Source organism: Miscanthus floridulus, chromosome 6 (genome assembly GCF_019320115.1).
Source record: "Miscanthus floridulus cultivar M001 chromosome 6, ASM1932011v1, whole genome shotgun sequence".
NCBI classification, from domain to species: domain Eukaryota; kingdom Viridiplantae; phylum Streptophyta; class Magnoliopsida; order Poales; family Poaceae; genus Miscanthus; species Miscanthus floridulus.
In genome coordinates this window covers 11,995,026-12,020,315 of record NC_089585.1, presented here as the reverse complement: position 1 = coordinate 12,020,315, position 25,290 = coordinate 11,995,026, and the positions used below count along the sequence as shown (strand labels likewise).

General features: G+C 51.1%; 3 protein-coding genes across 3 annotated transcripts; 1 reads left to right on the top strand and 2 right to left on the bottom strand.

The window, feature by feature from the left end:
- The first annotated feature begins 1,945 nt into the window (after positions 1-1,945).
- Positions 1,946-5,078, top strand: LOC136461651 (UDP-glycosyltransferase 73D1-like). The gene is given in 4 exon segments (XM_066460941.1): positions 1,946-3,130; positions 3,132-3,250; positions 3,789-4,398; positions 4,400-5,078. Coding segments are annotated over 4 exon segments (1,530 nt in total). The 5' UTR covers positions 1,946-2,710; the 3' UTR covers positions 4,781-5,078.
- Positions 5,079-7,154: 2,076 nt separating this feature from the next.
- On the bottom strand, positions 7,155-10,043 carry LOC136460212 (uncharacterized). Its single transcript, XM_066460002.1, has 4 exons — positions 9,893-10,043; positions 8,693-9,799; positions 7,950-8,509; positions 7,155-7,814 (listed from the first exon to the last, which is right to left on the bottom strand). Exons 1-4 carry the CDS (start codon positions 10,041-10,043, stop codon positions 7,155-7,157), a joined length of 2,478 nt encoding a protein of 825 aa, XP_066316099.1.
- Positions 10,044-11,786: 1,743 nt separating this feature from the next.
- LOC136461652 (uncharacterized) lies at positions 11,787-13,455 on the bottom strand. Its single transcript, XM_066460942.1, has one exon. The coding sequence runs from the start codon at positions 13,319-13,321 to the stop codon at positions 12,023-12,025; it is 1,299 nt and encodes a 432-aa protein (XP_066317039.1). The 5' UTR covers positions 13,322-13,455; the 3' UTR covers positions 11,787-12,022.
- Positions 13,456-25,290: the final 11,835 nt, after the last annotated feature.

The following is a 25,290-nucleotide window of genomic DNA, read 5'->3' as shown; positions in this document are numbered from 1 at the left end:
AGGAAATAGAATCACAGATAGCTACTCGCTCAGGGATATTTTCAGGTAAAAATTGATTACGCACTTGAAACAATAGCATCTCATTTTTACTGAAAAAACAAGGATCGGTGGGGCAGGGCTTCACCTTGAGCGCATGTTCAATCTCCTGGTTGTTTGCGTTGGCTCAGAGCAGATGGTCCCTGATGGCGCTCCTTGGCATTGGGGTCGTGGAAGGAGAAGGACACGAGGAAGTGGTCTGCCACGCCAGTTGCCGACGCCATCGCCGGTGGCTCACGCCGTCCAGGGAGCACTGTCGCGATAGTTAGCTGGCTGGCCACCTATTCAAGCAAATGGAGGAGACAGAGGCAAGTAAGGAATTTGAACTCACGGCAGTGCGAACGGCCATTTCAGCAAACACCCTGAGGACGTACCTCCGCCGGTTGCAGTAGACATATGAATTGGCGAGATTCTTGGCGATAAAGGCGTCGAGCGCAGCACCTACACGGACTCAGCCTGGGCGTCGTCCCGTGCTTCGCTTCCATCGTCGTTGCCTCAAGCTGTGCGATTGCTTGCGTGCCGGGGTCGATGACCGATGGCGGCAGGCGAACTACGGAGCGCGGTGACAGTGGTCGAGACACGAGTGCAATGCTTGAGGAGCCAGTCCTTAGTGAGGAATTATAGCCTCGATCCGATCCCACCAGATCCGTAGCCGCCAGAACTTCCTCCCCACCTGATCGTGCTCCCCACCATGAAAGATGCCTCGACAGGTGCGGAGGCGGCGCTCGGCTGGAAACTGCTCTCCGGGCTGGGAGGGGCCGGGGCCGGTGCGGCGCCCCTCGTAGCGAGCGCGACAGTGGCGCGACCTCGGCGGGGCCGGGGTGACGGTCGGCAGCGCGGCCTAGGTGGCGGCTGGGACGGGGGCGGTGCTCGGTGGGGTGGCAGTGGCGGTCGTGGTGGAGGCGCGGCCGGGCCCGGGCCTACGGGAAGAGGACGTCGGGGCCTCCCGCCGAGGTGGCGCTCGGCGGCGCGGCCTAGGACGAGGACAACGCTCGGTAGGGACGGGACCGGTTGCGGCGACGGAGGCAGGAGCCAAAGGAAGCCAGCGTCGGCCCGGGTTCACGACGATTCGTGGGTGACCAGGTTTGCGGGTTGATGGGCGAGAGGCCCGATCAGACCCGCATCGGACGGTCAGTATTGCGTGACGGGTCGATCGAACAGCTGGCGGGTTAACGGGTGACGTGGCAGTATCGGGTGCCCGCTTTTGGTGCCCGAATCGTATTAAGAGATAGGAGTACCTTGTTTGCTTCTGCTCCAACTATCTTCTTAACCTCTACTTCTTGGTTGTTTCCAAATTGTTTATCTTTGTGTCGAATAAGGGCCTCTTTGGTACAACAGCTCTTGTCAAGAAGCTGTACCAGATGGACATTAAAAAGTGGCTTCTTTCTAAGGAGCCCGAAAGAGCCATAGCTGTTTTAAAATTGACGAGTCAAAGCCGTAAAAACGTTGTTTATCCTGGTTCCTCCTTACAGATCTAAATCAAATTATTACAAAGCCTTCATCTAAGCCATTTTCGCCAAACATTTTTCCAAAACAGTATTAGTTCCACAAGAGGAGCTGACATTAAAATGATCCCAGCATAGCTAATATATGAGACCAGATTGTATGGTATAAAATAATACGTGTGATATATATCTATATGAAAAAGGTGATCAAAGAAGAAAGTGAACATAATACGTGTCAATCGGATAAGCCGGCTGATGTTATTTTATTGTGAGAGAAAAACACTATACCATGACTGATAAGCCTGATAAGAGGAATTTCGAAACAGCATGCATCGCAGCCTCAGCTTGTCAGACAGGAAATTAAAAAAATAGTTTCAGCATAAATTAAATTTGAAACTAATTGCTTTCTCTCTCTCTCGGAAACAGCGAGTATATCCTATGAGAGAAGCAGCTACAAGGATATGGTGAAAGCTTATACACACTCATTGACATGGGAGATGAACCAGAACAGGTATTTCTAGATTGGAAGTACTGCGTGCGCATGCAAGATTGCCAAGTGCATCTTTCCAAAATGAAGGGCCCCCCAGGGATCCAGTTTTCCAAATGGATGAGATCCGCCTGAGAAAAACTGGCACTCAGACTTCTTTTATGAAGACAATTAATAATACAAGCAAGCAACGCAAGCATCACCAGAAAGATCAAAAGGCTCCAGAGCCATACGCTTACCAGTAGACATGCCAAAAAGAACCATGCAAGCAAACTAGCATAACAAGAGAGCACCACCATATAAAGATTCGAGTACAACATAGCCTAAACTTCTAGTGGATAAACTATTTGGTTACCCATTTTAGTCACAGGATTGTCAAGAATCCCGGGCCATGTAACATGTTAGGCAGTAACGATGCTAGTCCGAGCTATCTGTAGTCCAGTCGGACAGCCTGAACACTGCTCCAGTTCAAGACTTGAGAAGCTCTACCCAATATTGTAACCACGATCCCACGACTCTGATTGACGTGTGAACATGCACCACCAAAGCTGTAGCAATTTGCAATTTGTTATATGCTGCCGGCCTCTTATCTCCTTGATAACATGACGTGTGTACATGCGTCACCGAACCTACCCACATCGGTTTCATATCACGAGGAACAGAGACTACATATATACCTCAGCTGTTATCTCCTCCGGTTCAAACACAAACAGCATACGACCTCTCCCAGAACAACTAGTGTATGCTTCTCCAGTCTCCACTTCATCATCTCACAGCCACAGCCATGGCCTCTGCCACCCAAGCACTCGCCCATAACCTGAACGCCTCTGAGAGGACACACTTTGTGCTGGTTCCAATGATGGCACAGGGCCACACCATCCCCATGACTGACATGGCATACCTGCTAGCCAAGCATGGCGCGCAGGTCAGCTTCATCACCACACCACTGAACGCCTCCAGGATCACAGGGTTCATCGATCACGCAGCGGCAGAAGGCCTCGCGATCCAGTTCGTCAAGCTCCGCTTCCCCGCCGTTGAGTTTGGCCTGCCTGAAGGATGCGAGAACGTCGACATGATCAAATCCAGAGATCTGCTCAAGAACTTCATGGATGCCTGCGCAGCGCTTCGGGAGCCCCTCGTTGCATACCTCAGTCAGCAACTGCCAATCTCCAAGCTGCATCATATCAGACATGATGCACTGGTGGACAGGTGACATCGCAAGGGAGTTTGGTATCCCAAGGCTGACGTTTAATGGCTTCTGCGGCTTCGCGTACCTTGCCAGGTATTTTGTGTCAATATGAAGCATATTTTATCACTAAAAATGTAATTGGTCCAAAAACTGGAGTAAAAAGTAGCATATGTTCCTTCAGAAAAGAAAGACCTTATTTGTTTCTGCTTATATAAGTTATAACCGTCATTCAACAGGAATTTTTTGATTCTTGACTTAGCTACTTCAAAGTTCTGAAGCAGCGGTAGAATATAAGCAGAAATAATCAAAGCATTTGGTGGGACTCTCGCTTTTTTTCACTGAAAATCTGATTATAAGTGGACATAAACATGGCCAAAGGCAATTATGTATGTGCAAAATAAATTAAAGTATTCATCTGAGTACTACTATTCAGAAACAATTTTATGAGTGTAACATAAAGGGAAAAAATATTAATCAGAGTACTACTAATTAATCAGCAACAATATTTTAGTTTACACTCCAACCAATAATGGCAGAAATTCAACAATAGCATGCTGACTAAGAACTGGCAGTAACAGGAAACAAGTTTGCAGCATAATGTGATTAAATACAATATAATTATATTTTGCAGGTACATCATTGTCCGCGACAACTTACTGGAACAAGTTGAAGATGAGAATGAGCTCATTAGTTTCCCAGGATTCCCTACGCTCCTTGAGTTGGCAAAGGCAAAATGCCCTGGAAGTGTATCTGTTCCTGGTCTGGATCAAATCCGTAAGAACATGAATGAGGAGGAGATGAGATCCAGTGGTGTTATCATAAACAGCTTCCAAGAGCTGGAGGCTTTGTACATCGAGTCCTTTGAGCAGATTACAGGGAAGAAGGTTTGGACAGTGGGACCAATGTGTCTGTGCAATCAGGACAGCAACACGATGGCTGCAAGAGGAAACAAGGCCTCAATGGATGAGGCACAGTGCTTGCAATGGCTTGATTCCATGAATCCAGGCTCAGTGATCTTTGTAAGCTTCGGCAGTCTGGCCTGCACTGCACCTCAGCAGCTTGTTGAGCTGGGACTAGGGCTGGAATCTTCCAACAAGCCGTTCATCTGGGTGATTAAAGCAGGAGATAAGTTTCCAGAAGTTGAGGAATGGCTCGCGGATGGGTTCGAAGAACGAGTAAAGGACAGAGGCTTGATCATAAGGGGCTGGGCGCCACAGGTAATGATCCTGTGGCACAAATCTACTTGGAGGTTTCATGACACACGGTGGGTGGAACTCAACATTAGAGGCCATCTGTGCAGGCGTGCCCATGATCACATGGCCACACTGTGCAGAGCAGTTTGTGAATGAAAGGTTGGTGGTGGATGTGCTGAAAACTGGGGTGGAGGTTGGAGTGAAAGCGGTGACACAATGGGGGTATGAACACAAGGAGGCTACAGTGACAAGGGATGCTGTGGAGACAGCTGTGTCCAAGTTGATGGATGAGGGAGGTGCAGAGGAGATGAGGATGAGAGCAAAAGAATTTGGTGTCAAGGCAAGGAAGGCTTTGGAAGAGGGAGGTTCTTCGTATATTAGTATAAATCTATTGATTCATGAAATGGGAAACCCGGGCAAATGCATCTAGCTAATATAGAAGGAATTAAGCTCCCCCCCCCCTGGTATGCTGTTGCGGTCTCCCTCGTACCGATCTGAGGTTGTAGGAGTGAACGATCGGAGGGCGAGGCTTGAACGACTGACCGGCGGCGAGGTGGTGCCGTGGCTGCAGCGAGGGAGCGGCGGCTGCGGCTGTAGCCCTAAAACCTTCGCGCAGCTACAGTCGGCGGCACTGTTCACGCATGGACAGTAGAGGCGGCTAGGGTTAGGAACTCCCGGCTCCCAGGGGAAGCCGGAAACAATAGATTGTTTCTGCTTAATCTCAATAATCCTGATTACAAAGTATTTGTAGAACTAAATATCCTTTTGCTAATTAACCCCTCAAGTCATCTGCTAATTATATAAAAATAAATCCCGAAATTAATAAATATGGCTTATTAGCCACTATTGGGCCGGCTCCTGGAGTACTGCAGCCCGGTCATAACATCTCTCCCCGCCTCGGCAAACAGCTCGTCCTCGAGCTGGACATCGGGGTAGAGAGCCTTGAAGTCCTCCAGTGGCTCCCATGTCGCCTCATCTTCCGGAAGACCTTGCCACTTGACTAGTAGGCGCCAAGCACCCCGTCGCAGCTGGGCACGCAGCACCTGCTCGGGCGCCGGCAACAGCCACCCATCCTGGACCGGGGGCAGCACGGCCGGACCTGAAGGTGGAGAGCCGGTGTAGTTGTAGGGCTTCAACAGCCCCACATGGAAGACGTCATGCAGGCGCGCCTCCGCGGGAAGGTGGAGGCGGTAGGCCACAGGGCCAATGCGCTCGACGATCTAGAACGGCCCGGCGTAGCGTGGACGCAGCTTGCCCTTCGATGGCGAGGCGAGAGCATGGGTGGGTCGGTGCAGCAGGCGGAGCAGCACCCATGCTCCCACGTCAAACTCCACCTCGCGATGGTGCTCGTCGTAGTACCGCTTGGCGTACTGCTGCGCTTGGAGAAGACGCTCGCGAACCTCCTCCAGTAACGCGTCCCGATCCCGCAGCATGGCGTCCACCGCCTCTGTCTGGGCCGCCCCCTCCTGGTGCGGAAGAAGGGAGGGTGGGGGGCGCCCGTACACCACCTCGAACGGCGTTGCCCAGAGCGCGGAGTGGTATGAGGTGTTGTAGCAGTACTCCGCCCAGGAGAGCCAGTCGACCCACGAGCGCGGCCGATCACCGGTCGCACAGCGCAAGTACATCGCGATCACCTTGTTGACGACCTCCGACTGGCCGTCGGTCTAGGGGTGGAACGCCTGTGCTAAGTCGCTGCTTCACACCTGCACACTTGAAGAGGTCACGCCACAGATTGCTGGTGAAGACTGGGTCGCGGTCGCTGACGATGGAGTTGGGGAAGCCGTGCAGGCGCACAATCCCCTCGAAGAAGGCGCGGGCGACCGAGGCGGCGGTGTAGGGGTGGCTGAGGGCGATGAAATGGGCGTACTTCGAGAAGCGATCCACCACCGTCAGAATCACCGACTTGCCGTGCACCTTTGGAAGACCCTCGATGAAGTCCATGGAAATATCAGCCCACACCTAGGACGGGATGTCCAGGGGCTGAAGCAGGCCGGCCGGCTGAGTGGCTCGGCGTCTTGTTTCGCTGGCACACGTCGCAGGAGCGGACGAAGTCGTGCACCAGCTGGCGATCGCCGGGGACGTAGAAATCACCTCGGAGGCGCACAAGTGTTTTCTGGACCCCCTCATGCCCAGCCGAGTGTGCAAGGGCCACCACCTGGTGACGCAGGTCATCGAGGGCCGGAACGTAGATGCGCTTGCCGTGGAGGAGGAAACCGTCCCCGGCTGCCCACGGCGCATCCAGGGAGCCAGCCGCCAGCTGCTGCAGCAGGTCTTGCGCGACCGGGTCAGTCGCGGTGGCCCGGCGGATGTCGGCGTAGAGGTCGAAGGACGGCCCGGACAGGGCACACAGCGACGCAGCCTCCTCATCGCGGCGGGACAGCGCGTCGGCCGCCGAGTTGAGCCGCCCGGGACGGTACTCGACGGTGAAGTCGAACCCGAACAGCTTGCTGATCCATTGGTGCTGGGGCATGGTGGAAAGCCGCTGGTCCAGGAGGAACTTCAGGCTAGTAGTGGTCGGTGCGGACGAGGAACCGGCGCCCCCACAAGTACGGGCGCCAGTGGCGGACTGCTTGCACCAGCCCAATGAGCTCGCGCTCATACGCCGCCAATTTGACATGGCGGGCGGCGAACGGTCGACTGAAGAAGGCCAGGGGTCCCGCCCCCTGGTGCAGAACGACGCCAAACCCGGTGCCGGAGGCGTCGCAGTCGACCACAAATGGGCGCTCAAAGTTAGGCATCTGCAGGACCGGCGCCGACGAGAGCGCCCGCTTGAGGGCAGCGAAAGCCTCGTCCGCCTCAGCTGTCTAGACGAACGCCTCCTTCCGTAGGAGACGCGTGAGGGGCGCCGCAATGGAGCCGAAGTCGCGGATGAACTTCCGGTAGTAGCCGGCGAGCCCCAGGAAGCCGCGCACACCCCGCGGGGAGCGCGGCGTTGGCCAAGAAGCGACCGCGGCCACCTTGTCGCTGTCCATAGCGAAGCCGTCGGCGGAGATGACGTGGCCGAGGCAGGTGACGGAGAGGGCCCCAAAGGAGCACTTCGACCTCTTTAAAAAGAGATCGTGTGCTCGCAAGGCGGTGAAGACGAGGCCCATGTGCCGGAGGTGCTCGGTCCACGACAAGCTGTAAATGAGAATGTCGTTGAAGAAAACCAGCACAAACCTGCGTAGAAACGGGCGGAGCACATCGTTCATCAACACCTGGAAAGTTGCCGGGGCGTTGGAGAGCCCAAACGGCGTCACCAGGAACTCGAAGTGGCCGTGGTGCGTGCGGAAGGCGGTCTTCTCGACATCCGCCGGGCGCATCTGCACCTGGTGGTACCCGGAGCGGAGGTCGAGCTTGGTGAAGAACTTCGCTCCATGGAGCCCGTCGAGGAGCTCGTCAACCACCGGGATCGGGAACTTGTCCTTGGATGTGCGGTCGTTGAGCGCCCGGTAGTCGATGCAAAAGCGCCACGACCCGTCTGCCTTCTTGACCAGGAGCACCGGTGCAGAAAACGGAGAGGTACTGGGGCGGATGATGCCCTACTCCAACATGGCAGCGCACTGCCGCTCGAGCTCGTCCTTCTGCAGCTGCGGGTACCGGTAAGGCCACACAGCTACCGGAGCGGTCCCCGACAACAGGTGGATGCGGTGGTCGTAGGGGCGGGCCGGAGGGAGACCGCGCGGCGTGTCGAAGACGGCGCTGTGCTGAAGTAGAAGCTCGTCCAGCAGCGGTTGTTGCGGGTCCGTGGCGACCGCGGCCAACGAACGTTGCTGGGAGGGCGCGCCCGGGGCGCCCACACACTGCCACGTGACGCGGCGGCCGTCCCGCTGGAAGGACACGGTGAGCCCCTCGAAGTCCCAGGTGAGGGGGCCCAACGTGCCGAGGAAGTCGACGCCCAGGATGAAGTCGAAACAGCCCAGCGCGAGCCCGACGCAGGTGATGGAGAAGGGCGCCCCACTGATGATGACGGGGACGTCGCGGGCGATCCCCTCGCACGACACACGCTCGCTGCTGGCGACCGTGACACGGCGCTGGTCGCCCCCCTGCGGAGCAAGCCCAAGGCGGCGCATGGCCGCGCCCTGGAGGAAGGTGTGGGTGGAGCTGGTGTCCAACAAGGCGAGGAGGCGCTCGCCCTTGATCATCACCGGAAGAAGCATCGTGTGGTAGGTCCTGATCCCTGCAAGAGCGTGCATAGAAACCTCAAGAGCGTGAGCGTGGGCGGCCACGTTGACGTGCGGCTCCTCAGGCAAGGCCGCGGCCACAGCGTCCTCCACTGGTGCCCCGTCGTCGTCGACGAAGTCGTCCGCCTCCAGGTAGAACAGGCGGGGGCAGATGAGCCCACGCACATACTATTCATCACAGTTGTAGCAGAGGCCTTGGCGGCGGCGCTCTTGCATCTCGGCCGGCGAGAGACGGCGGAACGGCCGGGCCGGTGCCGCTGCGCCCGGGGCAGCAAGTGCCGCGCCCGCTGCGGACGGTGCTGGGACGCCCGGTGCGACGGTAGGGCCCGCGGCCGTCCCCTGAGGGCGTGTAGGAAGGGCCGGCCGTGGCGGTGGACGAGCATCGCGCGGCTGCGGCGACTGCTGCAGGGCTGCCGTGGCCGTGGCGCGGCTCTCAAAGGCGCGGGCCAGGAACATCGCCGACTGGAGGTCGGGCAGGGCGCGCATCGCGACGTCCACCCGAATGTGTTCCAGGAGACCGCCGACGAAGAGCTCCACCTTCTGTCGCGTGGAGATGTCCCGGGAGTGCGCGAGGATCGTCTGGAAGCGGTCCGCGAACTCCTGGACCGTGGAGTGGAACGACAGCCGACCCAACTCGGCCAACCACGAGCCATAGATGGGTGGCCCGAAACGAAGGCGGCACAACTCCTTGAAGCGCTCCCAGGAGGGCATACCCTCGTCCAACAAGAGGGCATAGAACCACGTTTGAGCGACGCCGGTGAGGTGGTACGAGGCCATCCACGTCCATTGTGCCACCGGTGTGCGCTGGCCCCAGAAGAATTGCTCACAGTGTGTAAGCCAGTTCAGCGGATCCACGGAGCCGTCGTACGTGGTGAAGTCCAGCTTGTAGCCCTTCGGCTGGAACTCAGCCGTGCCGAACGCCGCGGGGGCGGCCACCGATGGAGCCGCGTCGGACGCCGGGGGCGGCCAGAGGCTGGAGCCGTGGAAGAGGGCCCCATCGACGCCGCCGTAGAGGGTGCCCGACGCCGGAGCGCCCTCAGGACCGAAACCCGCGGTGATGTGGGGCGCCTGCGGGATCGACGTACGCGCCTGTACACCGGCAGCGAGGCACTCGTGAGCCACGCCGGTATCAGGGACGGCGAGTGAGGGAACTTGATGTCCTGGATCGGCACACCAGCGGGGAGGACCGACAACGCTGGTGAGGTGGTGGTCGCCGTGTCGTCGTGTGGCATCCTGTAGGAGTACAGGGCGGTCGAAGACGCTGGGGACGGCGGCGGCGGGTTCGGCTGCGGCCCCAGCAGGAACCCATGAATCCCAGCCACCATCTTGCCGAGGTCAAGGACAGCCGCCGTCAACTGCTCGTTCGTCATGACGCCCACGGCGCCCGCGGCCATCTGCAGCGAGGATTGCGGCACCCGACGTGGAGACCGCGGACAGCGGTGCGGTGGTGCCTGGCGGGTCCGCCGTGGAGAGCGGGGGCACAGTGGTGGAGAGCGGGGGCACAGTGGTGGAGGGCAGCGGGATCGACATGGCTGATACCAGGTTGGTATGCTGCTGCGGTCTCCCTCGTACCGATCTGAGGTTGTAGGAGTGAACGATCGGAGGGCGAGGCTTGAACGACAACCGGCAGCTGCGGCTGTAGCCCTAGAACCTTCGCGCAGCTACAGTCGGCGACACTGTTCACGCGTGAACAGTAGAGGCGGCTAGGGTTAGGAACTCCCGGCTCCCAGGGGAAGCCGGAAACAATAGATTGTTTCTGCTTAATCTCAATAATCCTGATTACAAAGTATTTGTAGAACTAAATATCCTTTTGCTAATTAACCCCTCAAGTCATCTGCTAATTATATAAAAATAAATCCCGAAATTAATAAATATGGCTTATTAGCCACTATTGGGCCGCCTCCTGGAGTACTGCAGCCCGGTCATAACACCCCCCCTCTCCTGGACGAAAACTATAAAGCATAAGACAGTACTAAAGGTTAATCACTACTCGATAAGAGTTATCTTTGAAATTAACCTGTAACCTGAATCAGGCAGACTATCAAGAGATAAGATCTACTCTAAGTTACCGCACAATCAGTTCCCACGTGTTGCTTAGCTTCATAGCAATCATCAGATTGTGATGATCCGTTCCTCTTCTACAGATGCTAACTTGCTAACCCCTCCTCTCATATGCCTTTGCCTACCAGTTGTGCCATGTCTATATGTTGATCCTTAAACACCATTAAACATCATGCTATTGTGCTAACAAGACATTTGAGAAAATGTAACGCTAAGAATAAATGGGCCAGTGTTGATCAATTCCAATTAAAATGCATATGCAAGGTCATAGAACTTAGAAGCTTGTTAGAAATGGAAAATACATCGCGTACGACCTATATGTACATCTGTATTACAACATGGTGACTGGAACCTTCAAACAAATATATGTGTTGATAATTGACTACAAGTGCAGAATTCTAATCAATGAGGCATTGGGCTTTCTTCAGGATTTCACCAAACTATAAGGAAAATTAGTTACTTACTAGCTACGATATGAAATCATTTTGATACTTGGCCTCTGATTGGATCTCTTGAGGAACCTGCATTATAATATCAATAACTTCTCTTAGAAGAATTAAAGAATTTTAATCAATGAGGCATTGGGCTTTCTTCAGGATTTCACCAAACTATAAGGAAAATTAGTTACTTACTAGCTACGATATGAAATCATTTTGATACTTGGCCTCTGATTGGATCTCTTGAGGAACCTGCATTATAATATCAATAACTTCTCTTAGAAGAATTAAATCAATGTCTAACTAAGTGCATGGAAAAAAGAACAAGTATATCACGCATGGCTAAAATAGTCACATAATCCATTCCAAATGTGCAATATTGCTCCTGCTCTCACATTGGTTTCATTTAAAGAACAATAATTGACATACTTCCCAAATAAAAAATTATTCGGCGCCCTCCTTATCTGCACCGTTCATCCTCGTTGCCAGATGCTCCTCAAACAGAGCCTAATGGCAAACCACGTTCCAATGGTGCAGTAAAAACTTTGTGCTCATATCAAACTGAACTATGAAATTTCGCTGCAATAAATAACTTTATAAATCCATACAGTAGCTGCTGTCTGTACATGGAACAGATAAATTTGAAGTACAACAAAGCATCTTCATACAGAATTACTGGCGCACACTGCTGCAAGATATTCAGATAAAGATTACAGCAAAACCAATAACAACTAAAGCAAATATATAAAGGCTTGCTCCTCGCCAAACCACCAAAAACACAAAATATATGTCGATTCATGAACTATATGCAAAAAGTAATAAGCAAGTTAACATACAACACCAAGTTGGAAACAACCTTAGCCAACTGTCTTGCAGCAATAATAACATTTCACGTATTGCAAGGTCTACTGAACTTTCACCAATATTCATGTGGCACACACACACAACACTCGTCAGAAAGAAACTCTTTACCATACACAAACACTCTTACTGGAGGTACCACATTTGACTTCATTTGGACACGAGCAGTGTGTCAGGCTTCCGCTGCTTGCTTGGTGTATTTGGCTTTGAACTTGGCCTAGAGCTTGATGCATTGCTTCCAGCAGTGCCAACTGCAACAATTTGCCCAGAAGCCGCAGCAGCTGCTGCCTTGGCAGCCTTTCGTGCACTCTTGTCAAGCTCAATCAAGCTTCGGGCTGCTAAGATTGCTTGTGCCACAAGGTCGTGGCATGCACGGGCATAGACGACCCTCACTGCTTCTGACGCAGCATCACACACCTCGGCTGGGTTCAGTGGCGCAAGCAAGCAGTGCCCAAGAACCCTCATCAATGGCTGGAGCAGCTCCCAGGGAAGTGGCACCCTCGCCTCCTTGTCATCTTCGCTGCAATTCCGGCCACTGATGTCTCCATTGATACGCATCCTGGCCAATTCGTCCTCCAGTTCCTTCCCATTCTCAGCCTCTGAGGACATTGGCGAGACAGACCCCAGAGAGTCACCCTCCTCTTCTTCCAGTTCCTTGTCATCAAGCTCAAAACGGCATTTGCAGTACTGCCCTGCCCACGCAGCCGCAGCATTGCAGGCATCCACCTTCGACGCAGCAGGCATCTGCGAAATCTTGTAGTAGTAGGCCTCAAATGCGACTCCAATAATTCCGGCGCGCTTCGTCGATTTCACCGCGGCCTGTGGCTCCAGCGGCGGCGAGAGCACCCCCACCACGGGAGTCGCCTGCGGAGGGGGAATCGGCGGGGGCTGCGACCGGCGAGGGGACTTGGAGCTGGGGTTGGACGCCGGCGTGTGGTATAGGGATGGGACGGAGAGGTCGGGCACCTGGACGAGGATCGGCTTCCCCTGGCGATTCTTGGCCTCGGAGGAGTACACAGCGAGGAGGACGGCCTCGAAGCCGGAGAGCGAGGAGGGGAGCTCGGGTGGGAGGCGGCGGAGGTAGAGCGCCGCCAGCAGGGGCAGGAACGCGAGCGCGGCGAGGCGGAGGTCCGGGTCGGCGGAGAGGAGAGTGTCGTAGAGCCAGTGGCAGGCGGGGTCGTCGGCGCCGCCGCCCGCCCGGAGCGCGTCGGAGAGCGCCGCGTAGGCGGCGGGCGAGCGGAGGAGCGCGCGCGCCGGGCGGTCGGCGTCGGCCAGCGCCGCCACGTCGTGGGAGACCGCGGCGGGCAGGATGGAGGAGAGCGCCAGGATGCGGGACCGCGCCTGCGAGACGGACTCCCACCAAGACGGGATCGGATCGGAGGCTGAAGCGGACGCGGAACCGGAAGGCGAGGCGGCGCCCGCGCCGGCGGAGGATGGGGAGGGAGGCATGGCGGCGGAGAAGCCGAGATGAGATCTCTCCTCGGCTGCGGAATGAACGTTTTGGTAGTTAGCTGTTTCTCGAGGGGCTACTTCGTAAACTTGGAGGCGAGAAGCCGAGAACTGTATACGTGTGTGAGTGGACTTTTGGAGGGTTTTCCTACGGGTAAATACTCTCTCCGTAAAAAAAAATGAATGTTGTTCTGTCCTTTTAAGAGTAGATTTATCTTCTTAATTTCAAAAATCTCTGATCAACATGAATGATGCGTAGTAAATATCATTAAATGGATAGCGAAATATATTTATAATGATCTTTCTAAAGATATAAATATTGATTCTATTTTTTATAAACTCAGTTAAATTAAAAAAACGACTTAGTCCAAACCTAAAATGACATTTTCTTGGCACTGAGGAAGTAGATTTTTTTAGACAAACTGAGGGAGTAGATATAATACTGAAAACCACATGTGGCGTTGCCGCGAGCCTACCTATGCTGGGAGCTTATGATGTGAGTCCATATGAACATGATGAGTATGTGCCGTCCGACACGTGCTCCGTTGTTGGAGCAAACCAACACGTGCTCTTTATCACAATCTTCTTATAGGAATCCTGCACTCAAACCGCGGACATCCGCTAGGGCCATGTCACCCGTTAACTTGTGAGCCGTTCGATCGACCCGTTACGCGATACTGACCGTCCGATGCGGGTCTGATCGGGCCTCTCACCCATCAACCCGCAAACCTGGTCACCCACGAATCGTCGTGAACCCGGGCCGACGCTGGCGCTCCTGCCTTGTCGATGCGGGACCCACAGGATACCCCGCAGGGTAGAAAAAAGATCTAGTCCAACTAGAATTCTTCCCATATAATCGTAGTAGTAGAACTATTAGGTAATCCTACTAGGAAATCTCATTATAAACCGACTAGGACTCTGGCCTCCTGACTATATAAAGGAGGGCAGGGCTCCTGAGAGGGGGAGAACAATTGTACAACACAACACAACGTATTACAATTAATCCAACGCAAAGGCTAACGTCGACTGGACGTAAGGTTATTACTCGATCTACGATCGAGGGCCTGAACCAGGATAAATCGACTGTCTCTTGCGTTAACCATCGAGTTCAGCATACGCCGAAGCCCGAACATACTGCCCCGGGTACCCCCGTGGCAGGCTATCGGTGGTGAAACATCGACAGCTGGCGCGCCAGGTAGGGGATTTCGGCGACTTTGCTTCCGAGAGCTTGATGGACCTCGACAACATGATTTTACCGACGGGATCAACTTTCATCTTCGGCTCATGGATCTGCGAGGCAGACAACAACGGCAAGCTTCAAAGCCATCTCCTCGAAGATTTAGATCATCTAAAAGAAGTTCCTATTCCAACGACTATAACGGATCAGCTCACCAGAAGATTCGCGCAGCTCACAGTATCCGAATCAAATCGGATTTCACGACCACTCGTATCTGATTCGAATTCAAGCTCCAAAGCGAAGTTTTTATCAGAGTGTTTTCCAGAAACCGAGTTCTTTTTTGGCAAGATTCCGGAACACAACCCAAAACAACTCGGATTACCCCCATAATTCTCTCAAGAAGTCGAGTTCTTCTCCATTTGGGCTCGACAACATGGCAAGACCCTATCAAGAACAGGTCGAAAGATTTTTCAATCCAAAATTTGGGATACCACTGACAGGAGCTCAGGAGGGCCTCGTGCTAACGATAACATCGCGGGACTGTATCATCCACTGGCCAGATTTCGTTTCTGAAGGTAGCGGAACCCAACTAGTCGGCACGACAACAACAGCTATTTTACCTTACCAAGAAGGAGACTCGATCTACAACACCGAGGCATCCACTAAAGTTATTAGTGACTCCGACAGTATGAAAACTAACGCCAATAACAGAACGACTCATGCGCGAGAAGTGTTCATGGTTCGACGACCGCGATCACCATTAAATCCCCTGGAAGCACCCGATGTTAGATCATCAGATGAATCAGAATCCAACATATCACCCTTTGCCTAGGGCTACGACGGAGAAACAGATAGTCAGAAACAAGCTAGAGAAAGAAAAAACAAGTTGAAGCAAGGGCGCCAACACCGTGCTAGGCAGCGCAGGGAAGCTTGGACCAGATACGAGTCAGAATTGGATGAGTACAACAGAAGAAAATCACAATGAGAAGTCGAAGGGAGACGCACGGTGAATACGCCTTACGATAAGATTCGAGAAGCATTAGAAGAACTCGGAGCAACTTCGCATCCTGGTGAGAAATATGAACAGCTCCAGGACTTGCTCCGATCGACAATCCCGAGAACACATGAAGAGAAAGCTCGATCAAGACTACCCGCCAGATCAACAACCCACCGGCAAGAAGATCAAAATCAAAGGAAATCCGCCTTCGAAAGGCTTGGGCCGGGTGGAAGCCATGACGGAGGAAGTAGGAAGGAACATAATCAAGGCCACCGATTTGAACAACTAAGGAAGACTAGGAGCAGGGTTCCTACCCAGACAACCTCGCAAAATTGTTCCCATCAGAACGACAGTTGGCCAGAGGAAGGCGCCGAATCTGAATTCAAAGAAACCAAGGCTCACGACAGGTTCCCCTGTTTCGCGAACAGGCTCGCATTGGTGCGATTACCTCACAAATTCAAACCATCTAATCACTCCAAGTATGATGGCAAGACCGAACCAAAGCAATGGCTCAGAATATATTCACAATCGATTGAACTAGCCGGAGAAGACGACGATATCAAAGCCCTCTTCTTCCCCATGGCACTAGAGGTCATGCCCCTCCAATGGTTCGATAAACTAAATCCAGGATCTATCAGAAATTGGGAGGATTTACAGAGAGCGTTTTGTGAGAATTTCGCAGGAATCATTACACACCCAATCACTCATGCAGAACTAAAAGGACTCAAGCAAAAGAGAGGTGAAAGTCTCAGAAACTATTATCGACGATTCGGCGAACTACGAGCTCAAGTGCATGACATAACCGAACGAGAAGTAATTGAAGCTTTTTCTCACGGGATCATGGCCAGATGGCAATTTCAAGACTTCTGCAAAGAAAATTCGAGAAACAATGAAGAATTCAGACGTACAGTAGAAAAAATGATTACTGCAGAATAAAAAACACGAGAGAGGTTCCCGGACAGAAGCAACCAAGACAACCTGGACAGGCAAAATCAACGAAATAGCAGACATCAAGAAAGAAAACGTAGACCAGACAATACTGTGGCAATGGCCGACAAATCAAAGAAATTTCCCAAACCAAGAAGATATGATGACATTGAAAACATACGTTGCCCATTGCACCCTGGTGGGAGGCACACTATCGGGAATTGCTATACTTTCAATGATCGATACACAAGAAAAGATAGTAAGGAAAACACTAAAGAGGACAATCAGAAGAGAGAAGAAGACAACCACGAGGACAAAGGATTCCAAAAACCTAGGGGGATGGTAGCAGTGATTTTCTCAGGGGCTCCGGATTGCAGAAGCAAACATCAAGAAAAACTAGCACTGCGGACCATTATGACAGCAGAACCGGCTACACCAAGATACCTCAATTGGTCACAGTATCCTATCCAATTCACCAGAGAAGACCAATGGACTAGCGTGGGAAACGCAGGCCATTATCCATTGGTTCTGGATCCGACTATTGCTGGTATGACCGTCACCAAAGTACTAATTGATGGAGTAGCTGGACTTAACATCATCTTTTTAGAAACTCTAAGGAAAATGGGGCTACAACTCGCCGGGATGATTACGCCAACAAGCACACCTTTTTACGAAATAGTACCCGGCAAAGCAGCCATGCCACTCGGACAAATTACTTTACCTGTTACCTTTGGAACTCCTTCAAACTACCAAACAGAGTTTATCAAATTTGAAGTCGCCGATTTCGATTCATCATATCATGCGATCCTCGGACGTCCAGCACTAGCCAAATTCATGGCAATACCACATTACCCGTACTTACTACTTAAGATGCCAGGACCCAACGGTATCCTTTCCCTTCGAAGCAATTTAAAGCGCGCTTTTGACTGCGACGTTCAGGCGATCCAGATCATAGCTAAAGCGCAAGCCGACAATGGAAGAAAAGAAATAGCCGCAATCGCTGCAGAAACAAGCCAAGAAGAATTAGAAATACCGGCTAAAAAGCCCAGCATCATCGCACCGCCAAAAGAAGCCGACGTCAAGCAAATCGACTTAGGCACATGCGATACCTCCAAGACAGCAACTATCAGTGCTCACCTCTCGGCAAAATAGGAACTCGCGCTCACCAACTTTCTTCGGGACAACAAAGATATCTTCGCTTGGAAGCCAGCCGACATGCCAGGAGTCCCAAGGGAGTTGGCTGAGCACAGAATCGATGTTAACAAAAGCTCCAAACCTATAAAACAACGGCTACGATGATTCTCACCCGACAAGAAGGCAGCAATTAAAAAGAAAATAACAAAACTAATGGCAGCCGGATTCATCAAGGAGATCCTACATCCAGATTGGCTAGCAAACCCGGTCCTTGTACAGAAGAAAAACACGGACGAGTGGCGTATGTGTGTCGATTACACAGATCTCAACAAACATTGCCCAAAAGATCCGTTCGGGCTACCACGCATTGACCAGATAGTTGACTCGACAGCAGGATCTGCGTTATTATCTTTTCTCGATTGCTATTCAGGATATCACCAGATCGCACTAAAAGAAGAAGACCAGAGCAAGACATCTTTCATCACCCCGTTTGGTGCCCACTGCTACAAGACCATGTCGTTTGGACTAAAGAACGCTGGTGCCACATACCAAAGAGCTATCCAGACTTGCCTCGGGAATCAAATCGGTGAAAATGTGGAGGCATATGTGGATGATGTGGTGGTAAAAACAAAGAACCCAGATACTCTAATTGAAGATTTAAAGCAAACCTTCGAAAACTTGAAGAAATGGAGATGGAAATTGAACCCAAATAAATGTGTATTTGGAGTTCTCTCAGGACAACTACTCGGATTTTTGGTCAGTCAGCGCGGAATCGAAGCCAGCACCAAGCAAATTCGAGCTATAACAGAAATGGGCCCACCCAGAAGTGTCAAAGATGTTCAGAAACTAACAGGATGCATGGCGGCCCTCAACCGTTTCATATCAAGACTCGGCGAAAAAGGGTTACCTTTCTTTAAACTACTAAAGAAAACAGACAAGTTTGAGTGGACAATGGAGGCCGACGAAGCCTTCAAAAAACTTAAAGAATACCTCACTTCATCACCTATCCTGACACCTCCAAAGAAAAATGAAGATATGATGCTATATATCGCGGCAACTCCTACCGTAATCAGCACAGCAATAGTCATAGAAAGAGAAGAACAAGGGCACGTGTATAAAGTGCAGCGTCCAGTATACTACATCAGCGAAGTACTGTCAGAATCCAAAATCCGGTACCCGCATATACAAAAACTACTCTACGCCCTACTCATTACCTCACGGAAACTTCGCCACTATTTCAAAAGCCACAAGATTACCGTAGTGACAGATTTTCCACTCGGAGATATCCTACACAATAAAGACGCCACAGGGCGCATATCCAAATGGGCAGTTGAAATTGGAGCTCTTAACATTAATTTCACCCCACGGAAAGCAATCAAATCTCAAGCCCTCGCCGATTTCGTGGCCGAATGGATAGAGATTCAACAGCCCTTATCAGATACAATCCTCGACCACTGGAAGATGTACTTTGACATATCACTCAAACTAGGCGGAGCCGGCGTAGGCGTTCTCCTCATTTCTCCAGAAGGAAAACAACTCAAGTACGTCCTACAGATATTATGGCAAGCTACAAATAACGAAGCAGAATATGAAGCCCTCATCCACGGGCTATGAGTCGCGATTACCCTCGAAATAAAAAGACTACTCGTATACGGTGATTCAGCAGTGGTCATCAACCAAGTCAACAAAGATTGGGACTGCACCAAAGAAAACATGGGTGCTTATTGTGCTGAAATACGGAAACTTGAAAAACACTTCCAAGGATTAGAAATTTTACACGTCCTACGCGATTCCAACATTGCAGCAGATGTCCTTGCCAAGCTCGGATCAGACAGAGCAAAGGTTCCACCTGGCGTATTCATAGAAGAGCTATCAGTTCCCTCTATCAAACAACCCGGTGAAACAACATATGAAATTCAGGCTAAAGGCGTTCAGATCTTGATAATCAACACTTCATGGACCTAAGTTTTCATTGACTATATCAAAGAAAACAAATTACCAGCAGATAAGGTACAATCCACCCAAGTTACTCGCAGAAGCAAAAACTACGTTCTAGTAGGAGATAAACTTTACATAAGAGCAGCATCATCAGGAGTACTCCTAAAATGTGTCTCATTTGAAGAAGATAAAGAGATCCTAGACGAAATACACTCAGGTTGCTGTGGAAATCATGTCGCTTCAAGGACACTGGTTGGCAAAGCATTTCGCACCGGATTCTACTGGCCAACCACTTTGAAAGACGCAGAAGAGCTTGTCAGAAAATGCAAAAGTTGCCAAATGTTTGCAAGACAAGCCCATGTACTAGCTCACAATCTTATCTGCATCCCACCCGCTTGGCCTTTTTCCTGCTGGGGGCTAGATCAAGTAGGACCCCTGAAAAAAGCAAAAGGCGGTTTCGAGTACATCTTTGTAGCGATCGACAAGTTCACCAAGTAGATCGAATACAAACCACTCGCGAAATACAGCGCAACCAAAGCAGTCGAGTTCATCCAAGACATTACGCACCGCTTCGGCATGCCCAATCGAATCATCACAGATCTAGGCTCCCCCTTCACAGCTATAGAATTCAAGAGCTGGGCACAAGACTGTGGTTTCAGTATAGACTATGCGTCTGTTGCACATCCAGAGGCCAACGGACAAGTAGAAAGGGCTAATGGACTCATACTAGCTGGATTAAAGCCAAGATTATACGAAGAACTAGTGGACTATGGGTCCAAATGGATTGAAGAATTACCGAAAGTAGTATGGGGACTACGAACTCAAATAAGCAGAGCAACAGGCTACTCACCTTTCTTCCTAGTTTATGGGTCAGAGGCCGTACTACCTGCCGACTTGATCTAGACATCCCCAAAGATAGAGCAATACGATGAAGGAGAAGCGGAACACACAAGAAGATTAGAACTCGACAGCTCAGAAGAAATCAGAGTAAACGCTACCCTCCAATCAGCCAGATACCTACAAGGTTTAAGACGACATTACAACAAGAGCACCCAACCTCGATCACTACAAGTCGAAGACTTAGTACTAAGAAGGATAGAAAAGACTGATGGACGACATAAGCTACTCAGTCCATGGGAAGGCCCGTTCATCGTCACAAAAGTCACCGGACCAGGCACATACAAGTTAATGACCGAAGATGGAAAAGAAGTCAGCAATACATGGCACATCAGCCAGCTAAGAAAATTCTACGCGTAAAAACAACTCAAGAAAAAACAGATATGCAAGCCACAAGGGACCTACTCTCACAATCAACGAAAGACAATACTCTTCAACAACATATGTATTAGTTTATACTCATGATCAATAAAAGATGATATTCATCCACAGCATGTCTTGTCATGACTTCCAACGAGTTGTTTTTCCGAAACAAAAAGCAAAATGGCTGAAAACATGCCTGAGCATTCCGGCCAAGAGCAAAATAGCTGAAAAAACGCTTGAGCCCGCCGATGAGGGTAGCTAAAAGCTAACACCCGAAACAAAAAGCAAAATGGCTGAAAACATGCCTGAGCATTCCGGCCGAGAGCAAAATAGCTGAAAAAATGCTTGAGCCCGCCGATGAGGGTAGCTAAAAGCTAACACCCGAAACAAAAAGCAAAATGGCTGAAAACATGCCTGAGCATTCCGGTCGAGAGCAAAATAGCTAAAAAAACGCTTGAGCACGCCGATGAGGGTAGCTAAAAGCTAACACCCGAAACAAAAAGCAAAATAGCTGAAAACATGTCTGAGCATTCCGGCCGAGAGCAAAATAGCTGAAAAAACGCTTGAGCCCGCCGATGAGGGTAGCTAAAAGCTAACAGCCGAAACAAAAAGCAAAATGGCTGAAAACATGCCTGAGCATTCCGGCCGAGAGCAAAATAGCTGAAAAAACGCTTGAGCCCGCGCGATGAGGGTAGCTAAAAGCTAACACCCGAAACAAAAAAGTAAAATGGCTGAAAACATGCCTGAGCATCCCGGCCAAGAGCAAAATAGATGAAAAAACGCTTGAACTCGCCAATGAGGGTAGCTAAAAGCTAACAAAAAGCAAATTGGCTGAGTCGACCGAAATTTCAACTTCAAAAGACCCTCCAGCACCTCATTCCGAAAAGCAAGAGGCTCGGGGGCTACATCCAGATAGGAATACTTTTTCCTCATGAAAGCACAAGCGCCACTCAAGAAAGCACTCGGATGCCGAGTCATAGCACGGACAAAGCACTCGACGGACCACAAAGGAAAGAAGAAAAGAAAAGTACTCAACAAATCGAGGGGCCTCGTCAGAATAACGCACAGAGTTGTCTTACGGAGCAAAGACGGGAACAAGACAAGGTACTCAGCAAGTCAAGTAACTTCAACCGCACCCAGGCAAAGAATACATCGACAAAGATAAAGAATCTTCATTTAAAAAGAAGTGTAATATTACAAGAGGACGCTCAGTCGAGTCAGGCGTTGTCATCAGAAAGGGAAATATCAATATTTAGACTATCTACAACCCTACTGGCTAGATCTTCAACCTCAGGCTCCATCCTTTCAACGGCGTCAAGATATTCTTGGCTTTCAGCTTCTTCTGCTATCTTGGAGAGAGGCGCTTCTGGAGCAAGGACCCGGACTTGGGCCAGCACATTCTTGGTACATACTTGGGCACACCTCTTCGCGAACTCTTGGAAACGAGTCGGAATCCGAGGAATGAACTGCGCCCAAGATTGCCCGTCATCCGCTGGAGTCCAGAGGACATCGGCCACCGAACGAAAAGATTTCCACAAGGCATTCCAATTCTCGATAGCCGTCGCCAGCTTCCCGGACAAGCCTTCAATGGTTTTTTGGGCCTGCACAAGATCTCTATCAGCTCCACGCCTAATCAGCCTAGCAAGGGTGAGTTCTTCCTCAGCATGAGTATTTACCTCCTCAGCTCTATTATGACTAGAACGAACAAGGGCCTTCATTTCATCAATACTCTCCGAGAGCTTCTGCTTCTCAACTCGGAGAGCTAGATAGAACACCCAAGAACAAGTCAGCAGAAAAAGAAGTCAAAATACAAGAAGAAACAGGCAGAACCCGCGACACCTTTGCATTCATTCTTCATAGACTCCACCACAGCATCTCTCTGTTTTTCCGTCTCCACTACCCAGGCGCGAAGGGCTTTCTCCTCCTTTTGGTGCAATTGACGCTCCGTCTCCAACTCAACCCGGAGAAGGTCAAGATCGGCTTTCAGAGCATCCACCTCCAAAGACAACTTCCTCTCATTTTTAGATGAGAAAAAGAAGCCAGAATGATCATGAGAAAAAGACTGGGCAAAAAGAAGCAAAGAGAAACAAAGCGTAAGGATAGAAGAAAAAACAAGCATGCAAAAGAGGAACGACAGTAAAACCTACCTGGAGCTTTTCACCAAAAGAAGTCGCGAGGGTCGACAAGCTCCCCCAGGCTGCGGTCAGCTCCGATAACCGATGAGTGGCATCGAACTGTTGCACCATGTCACCGGAAAAGGAGGGGCCACCGGAGACAAGAGAAGGGGAAGGAGAGGCCGGTTGGGGCGAAGGAGGAACGACCAAAGCGACCTCCAGGGAAGCCAGAGCCAAACCCTCAGAAGAACCTGGCGCGACAGCCACAGTTACCTCCAGAGCGACCAAGTCCGCAACCCCGCCAGGTAGCTCTGAAGCCCCCGCGGCGACTTCATCAACACAATGTTGTGAGTCCCGAGGCTCAGAACTCGTTGGTGCGGCGGGAGGCAAAGAAGTCGATGAAGAAATTAGAGAAGACAAAACACTGAAAAGTGATAAAAGGAAGCACCAATAAGAACCAGAAGAAGGAAGATAAAAGCCAAAGAGATAAAGCTAGAATTTACTCACCCGACTACTTTTTTCTTCGCAAAACCAAGAGAAGACCTCGCAGGGGGAACCACGACGGTGAAGACGTCCCCGCAACCCAGCGACGGGAGCGGGATAGCAGACAACGGAGCCGCGGAAGAAGCCGGGGCTGGAGCCGTGGAAGAAGCCAGGGCTGAAGAAGAAGCTGGGGCTGGGGCCAAAGAAGAACTCCGCACCGGAGGAGCGGTATAGCTCGGGACAGAGGCAACCAAAGAACTCGACACCGGAGCTTCAGAAGAAGTCGGCGCGGGAACCTCAGAAGAACTCACACCTGACCTCCGATTACTTTAAAAAATCCAAGACTAAAATTCAAAACAAAGAGGAGAAATTCAATGCAACAAGAATATGAAAAACAACTCACCGCCGCATGACGAGGGGGACTTCATCATCCTCTTCTTCTTTAGCCAACGAAACCAGAGCACCCGCTGAAAAGGAGACGAAAAGTACTCGGTTCAAGAGAGAAACATGAAAATAAAAGAACAAAGAGTATTAAATGTGCTCACCTAAGAGCATGCTAGCAACAACTGGAGTACCTGAGGGAGTACTTGGTTTGCGAGGCTTCTTGGAGACAGGCAAGCCAGATGAAGACCCATCCATTCGCCCCCTCTTCGGGACACTGCGAGGACCGCGAGGGACTAGACGAGGAACATACTCTTCATATACATCAACAAATCTAAAAGAAACCCCAGGAAGGGCTATAAAGGTTTCAGACTTACTAATTGTAGAAGTACCAGCTAGACGATCCCCAGTCTCCGCCACGGCAGGGAGAACACCAAGGGGGATCGGATCGACAAAATTCTGCCCAAGCTCCTGCGAAAAAAGATAAAACACCAAGATAAAGAAAAGCTAAGCAAGAACGGATGCAGCAAGAGTACATAAAGAACTCAAATAAAAAAGATAGACAACTCACAGCTAGGGGCGGGTTGATGGCCGAGAACTCAGAGACAGCAGGAGGAATGACGCTCACTCCTTTCAGCATCTTCTGGAGGCGCTCGAGTACCTCCTCACCGGTCAGCTCAAGAGCTGGGACCATGCGTGAAGGATCCTCAGCCCCAGAATACTCAAAGCCGAGATGTTCCCGCTCTTTCAAGGGCTGAACCCGGCGACGAAGAAAGCTTGAGACAATACCAAAGCCGGTCAATCCCTGCTGTTTCAACGTGCTAATCCTATCAAGGAGTGGCTGGATCGCTTGAATCTCAGCAGGGGACTCAAGCTTCTTGTCCCACCGGTCATTCGCCATAGGACCGGATCCGGAGTGAACAACAAGAGAAGGGATCAAATTGGCAGCGTAAAACCACTCGACACGCCAATCTTTGACAGAATCAACCAGGTCATAGTCAAAAAACTTAATTTTGAGACCCTGGCGAAACTGAATCCCGCAACCGCCGAGGGCACTGGTTTCTTCACGGCGGGGTTGGGGTTTCAGGCGAAAGAAAAAGCGAAAAAGAGATAGAGAAGGAGGGATCCCAAGGAAGGCTTCACAAAGGTGAACAAAAATAGAAAGATGGAGAACGGCATTGGGGGTTAGATGGTTCAGACTAACCCCGAAATAACCAAGAAACTGATGAAGGAAGGCGGAAGCAGGAAGACAGAGTCCAGCGCGGACAAAGGAAACAAAAAGGATAATCTCACCAGGACCCGGAGCCGGAACCCGATGCTCGCCCAGAACTCTCCATTCAGTGATGACTTTGCTTTGGATCAAGCCATCACTAACGAGCTCGCGTAGCTGGTCTTCACTTGTTGTTGGAGCCAGCCAAACTTTCTGAGCTACCCTCATGGCCACGAACTCCTGGTTTTCAATCAAAGACAGGGATGACTCCTCGTCCACGAAGGTCGCCTGAGACTTGCTTGCGGTTTTCTTCTTTCCCATGAACTGGCGGAAGCAAAAAAAGGCGCT

Bases quoted from the DNA above. Each gene is read 5' to 3' on its own strand.
- LOC136460212 (XM_066460002.1), bottom strand. From the start codon at position 10,043: ATGTCGATCCCGCTGCCCTCCACCACTGTGCCCCCGCTCTCCACCACT. The intron at 8,510-8,692 runs GTGATGAATAGT...ACGCTCTTGCAG, and splicing joins CCAAGGCCTCTGCTACAACT to GGATCAGGACCTACCACACG. The intron at 7,815-7,949 runs GTAGCTGTGTGG...CTGGTCAAGAAG, and splicing joins TGTTGTCGGGGACCGCTCCG to GCAGACGGGTCGTGGCGCTT.
- LOC136461652 (XM_066460942.1), bottom strand. From the start codon at position 13,321: ATGCCTCCCTCCCCATCCTCCGCCGGCGCGGGCGCCGCCTCGCCTTCC.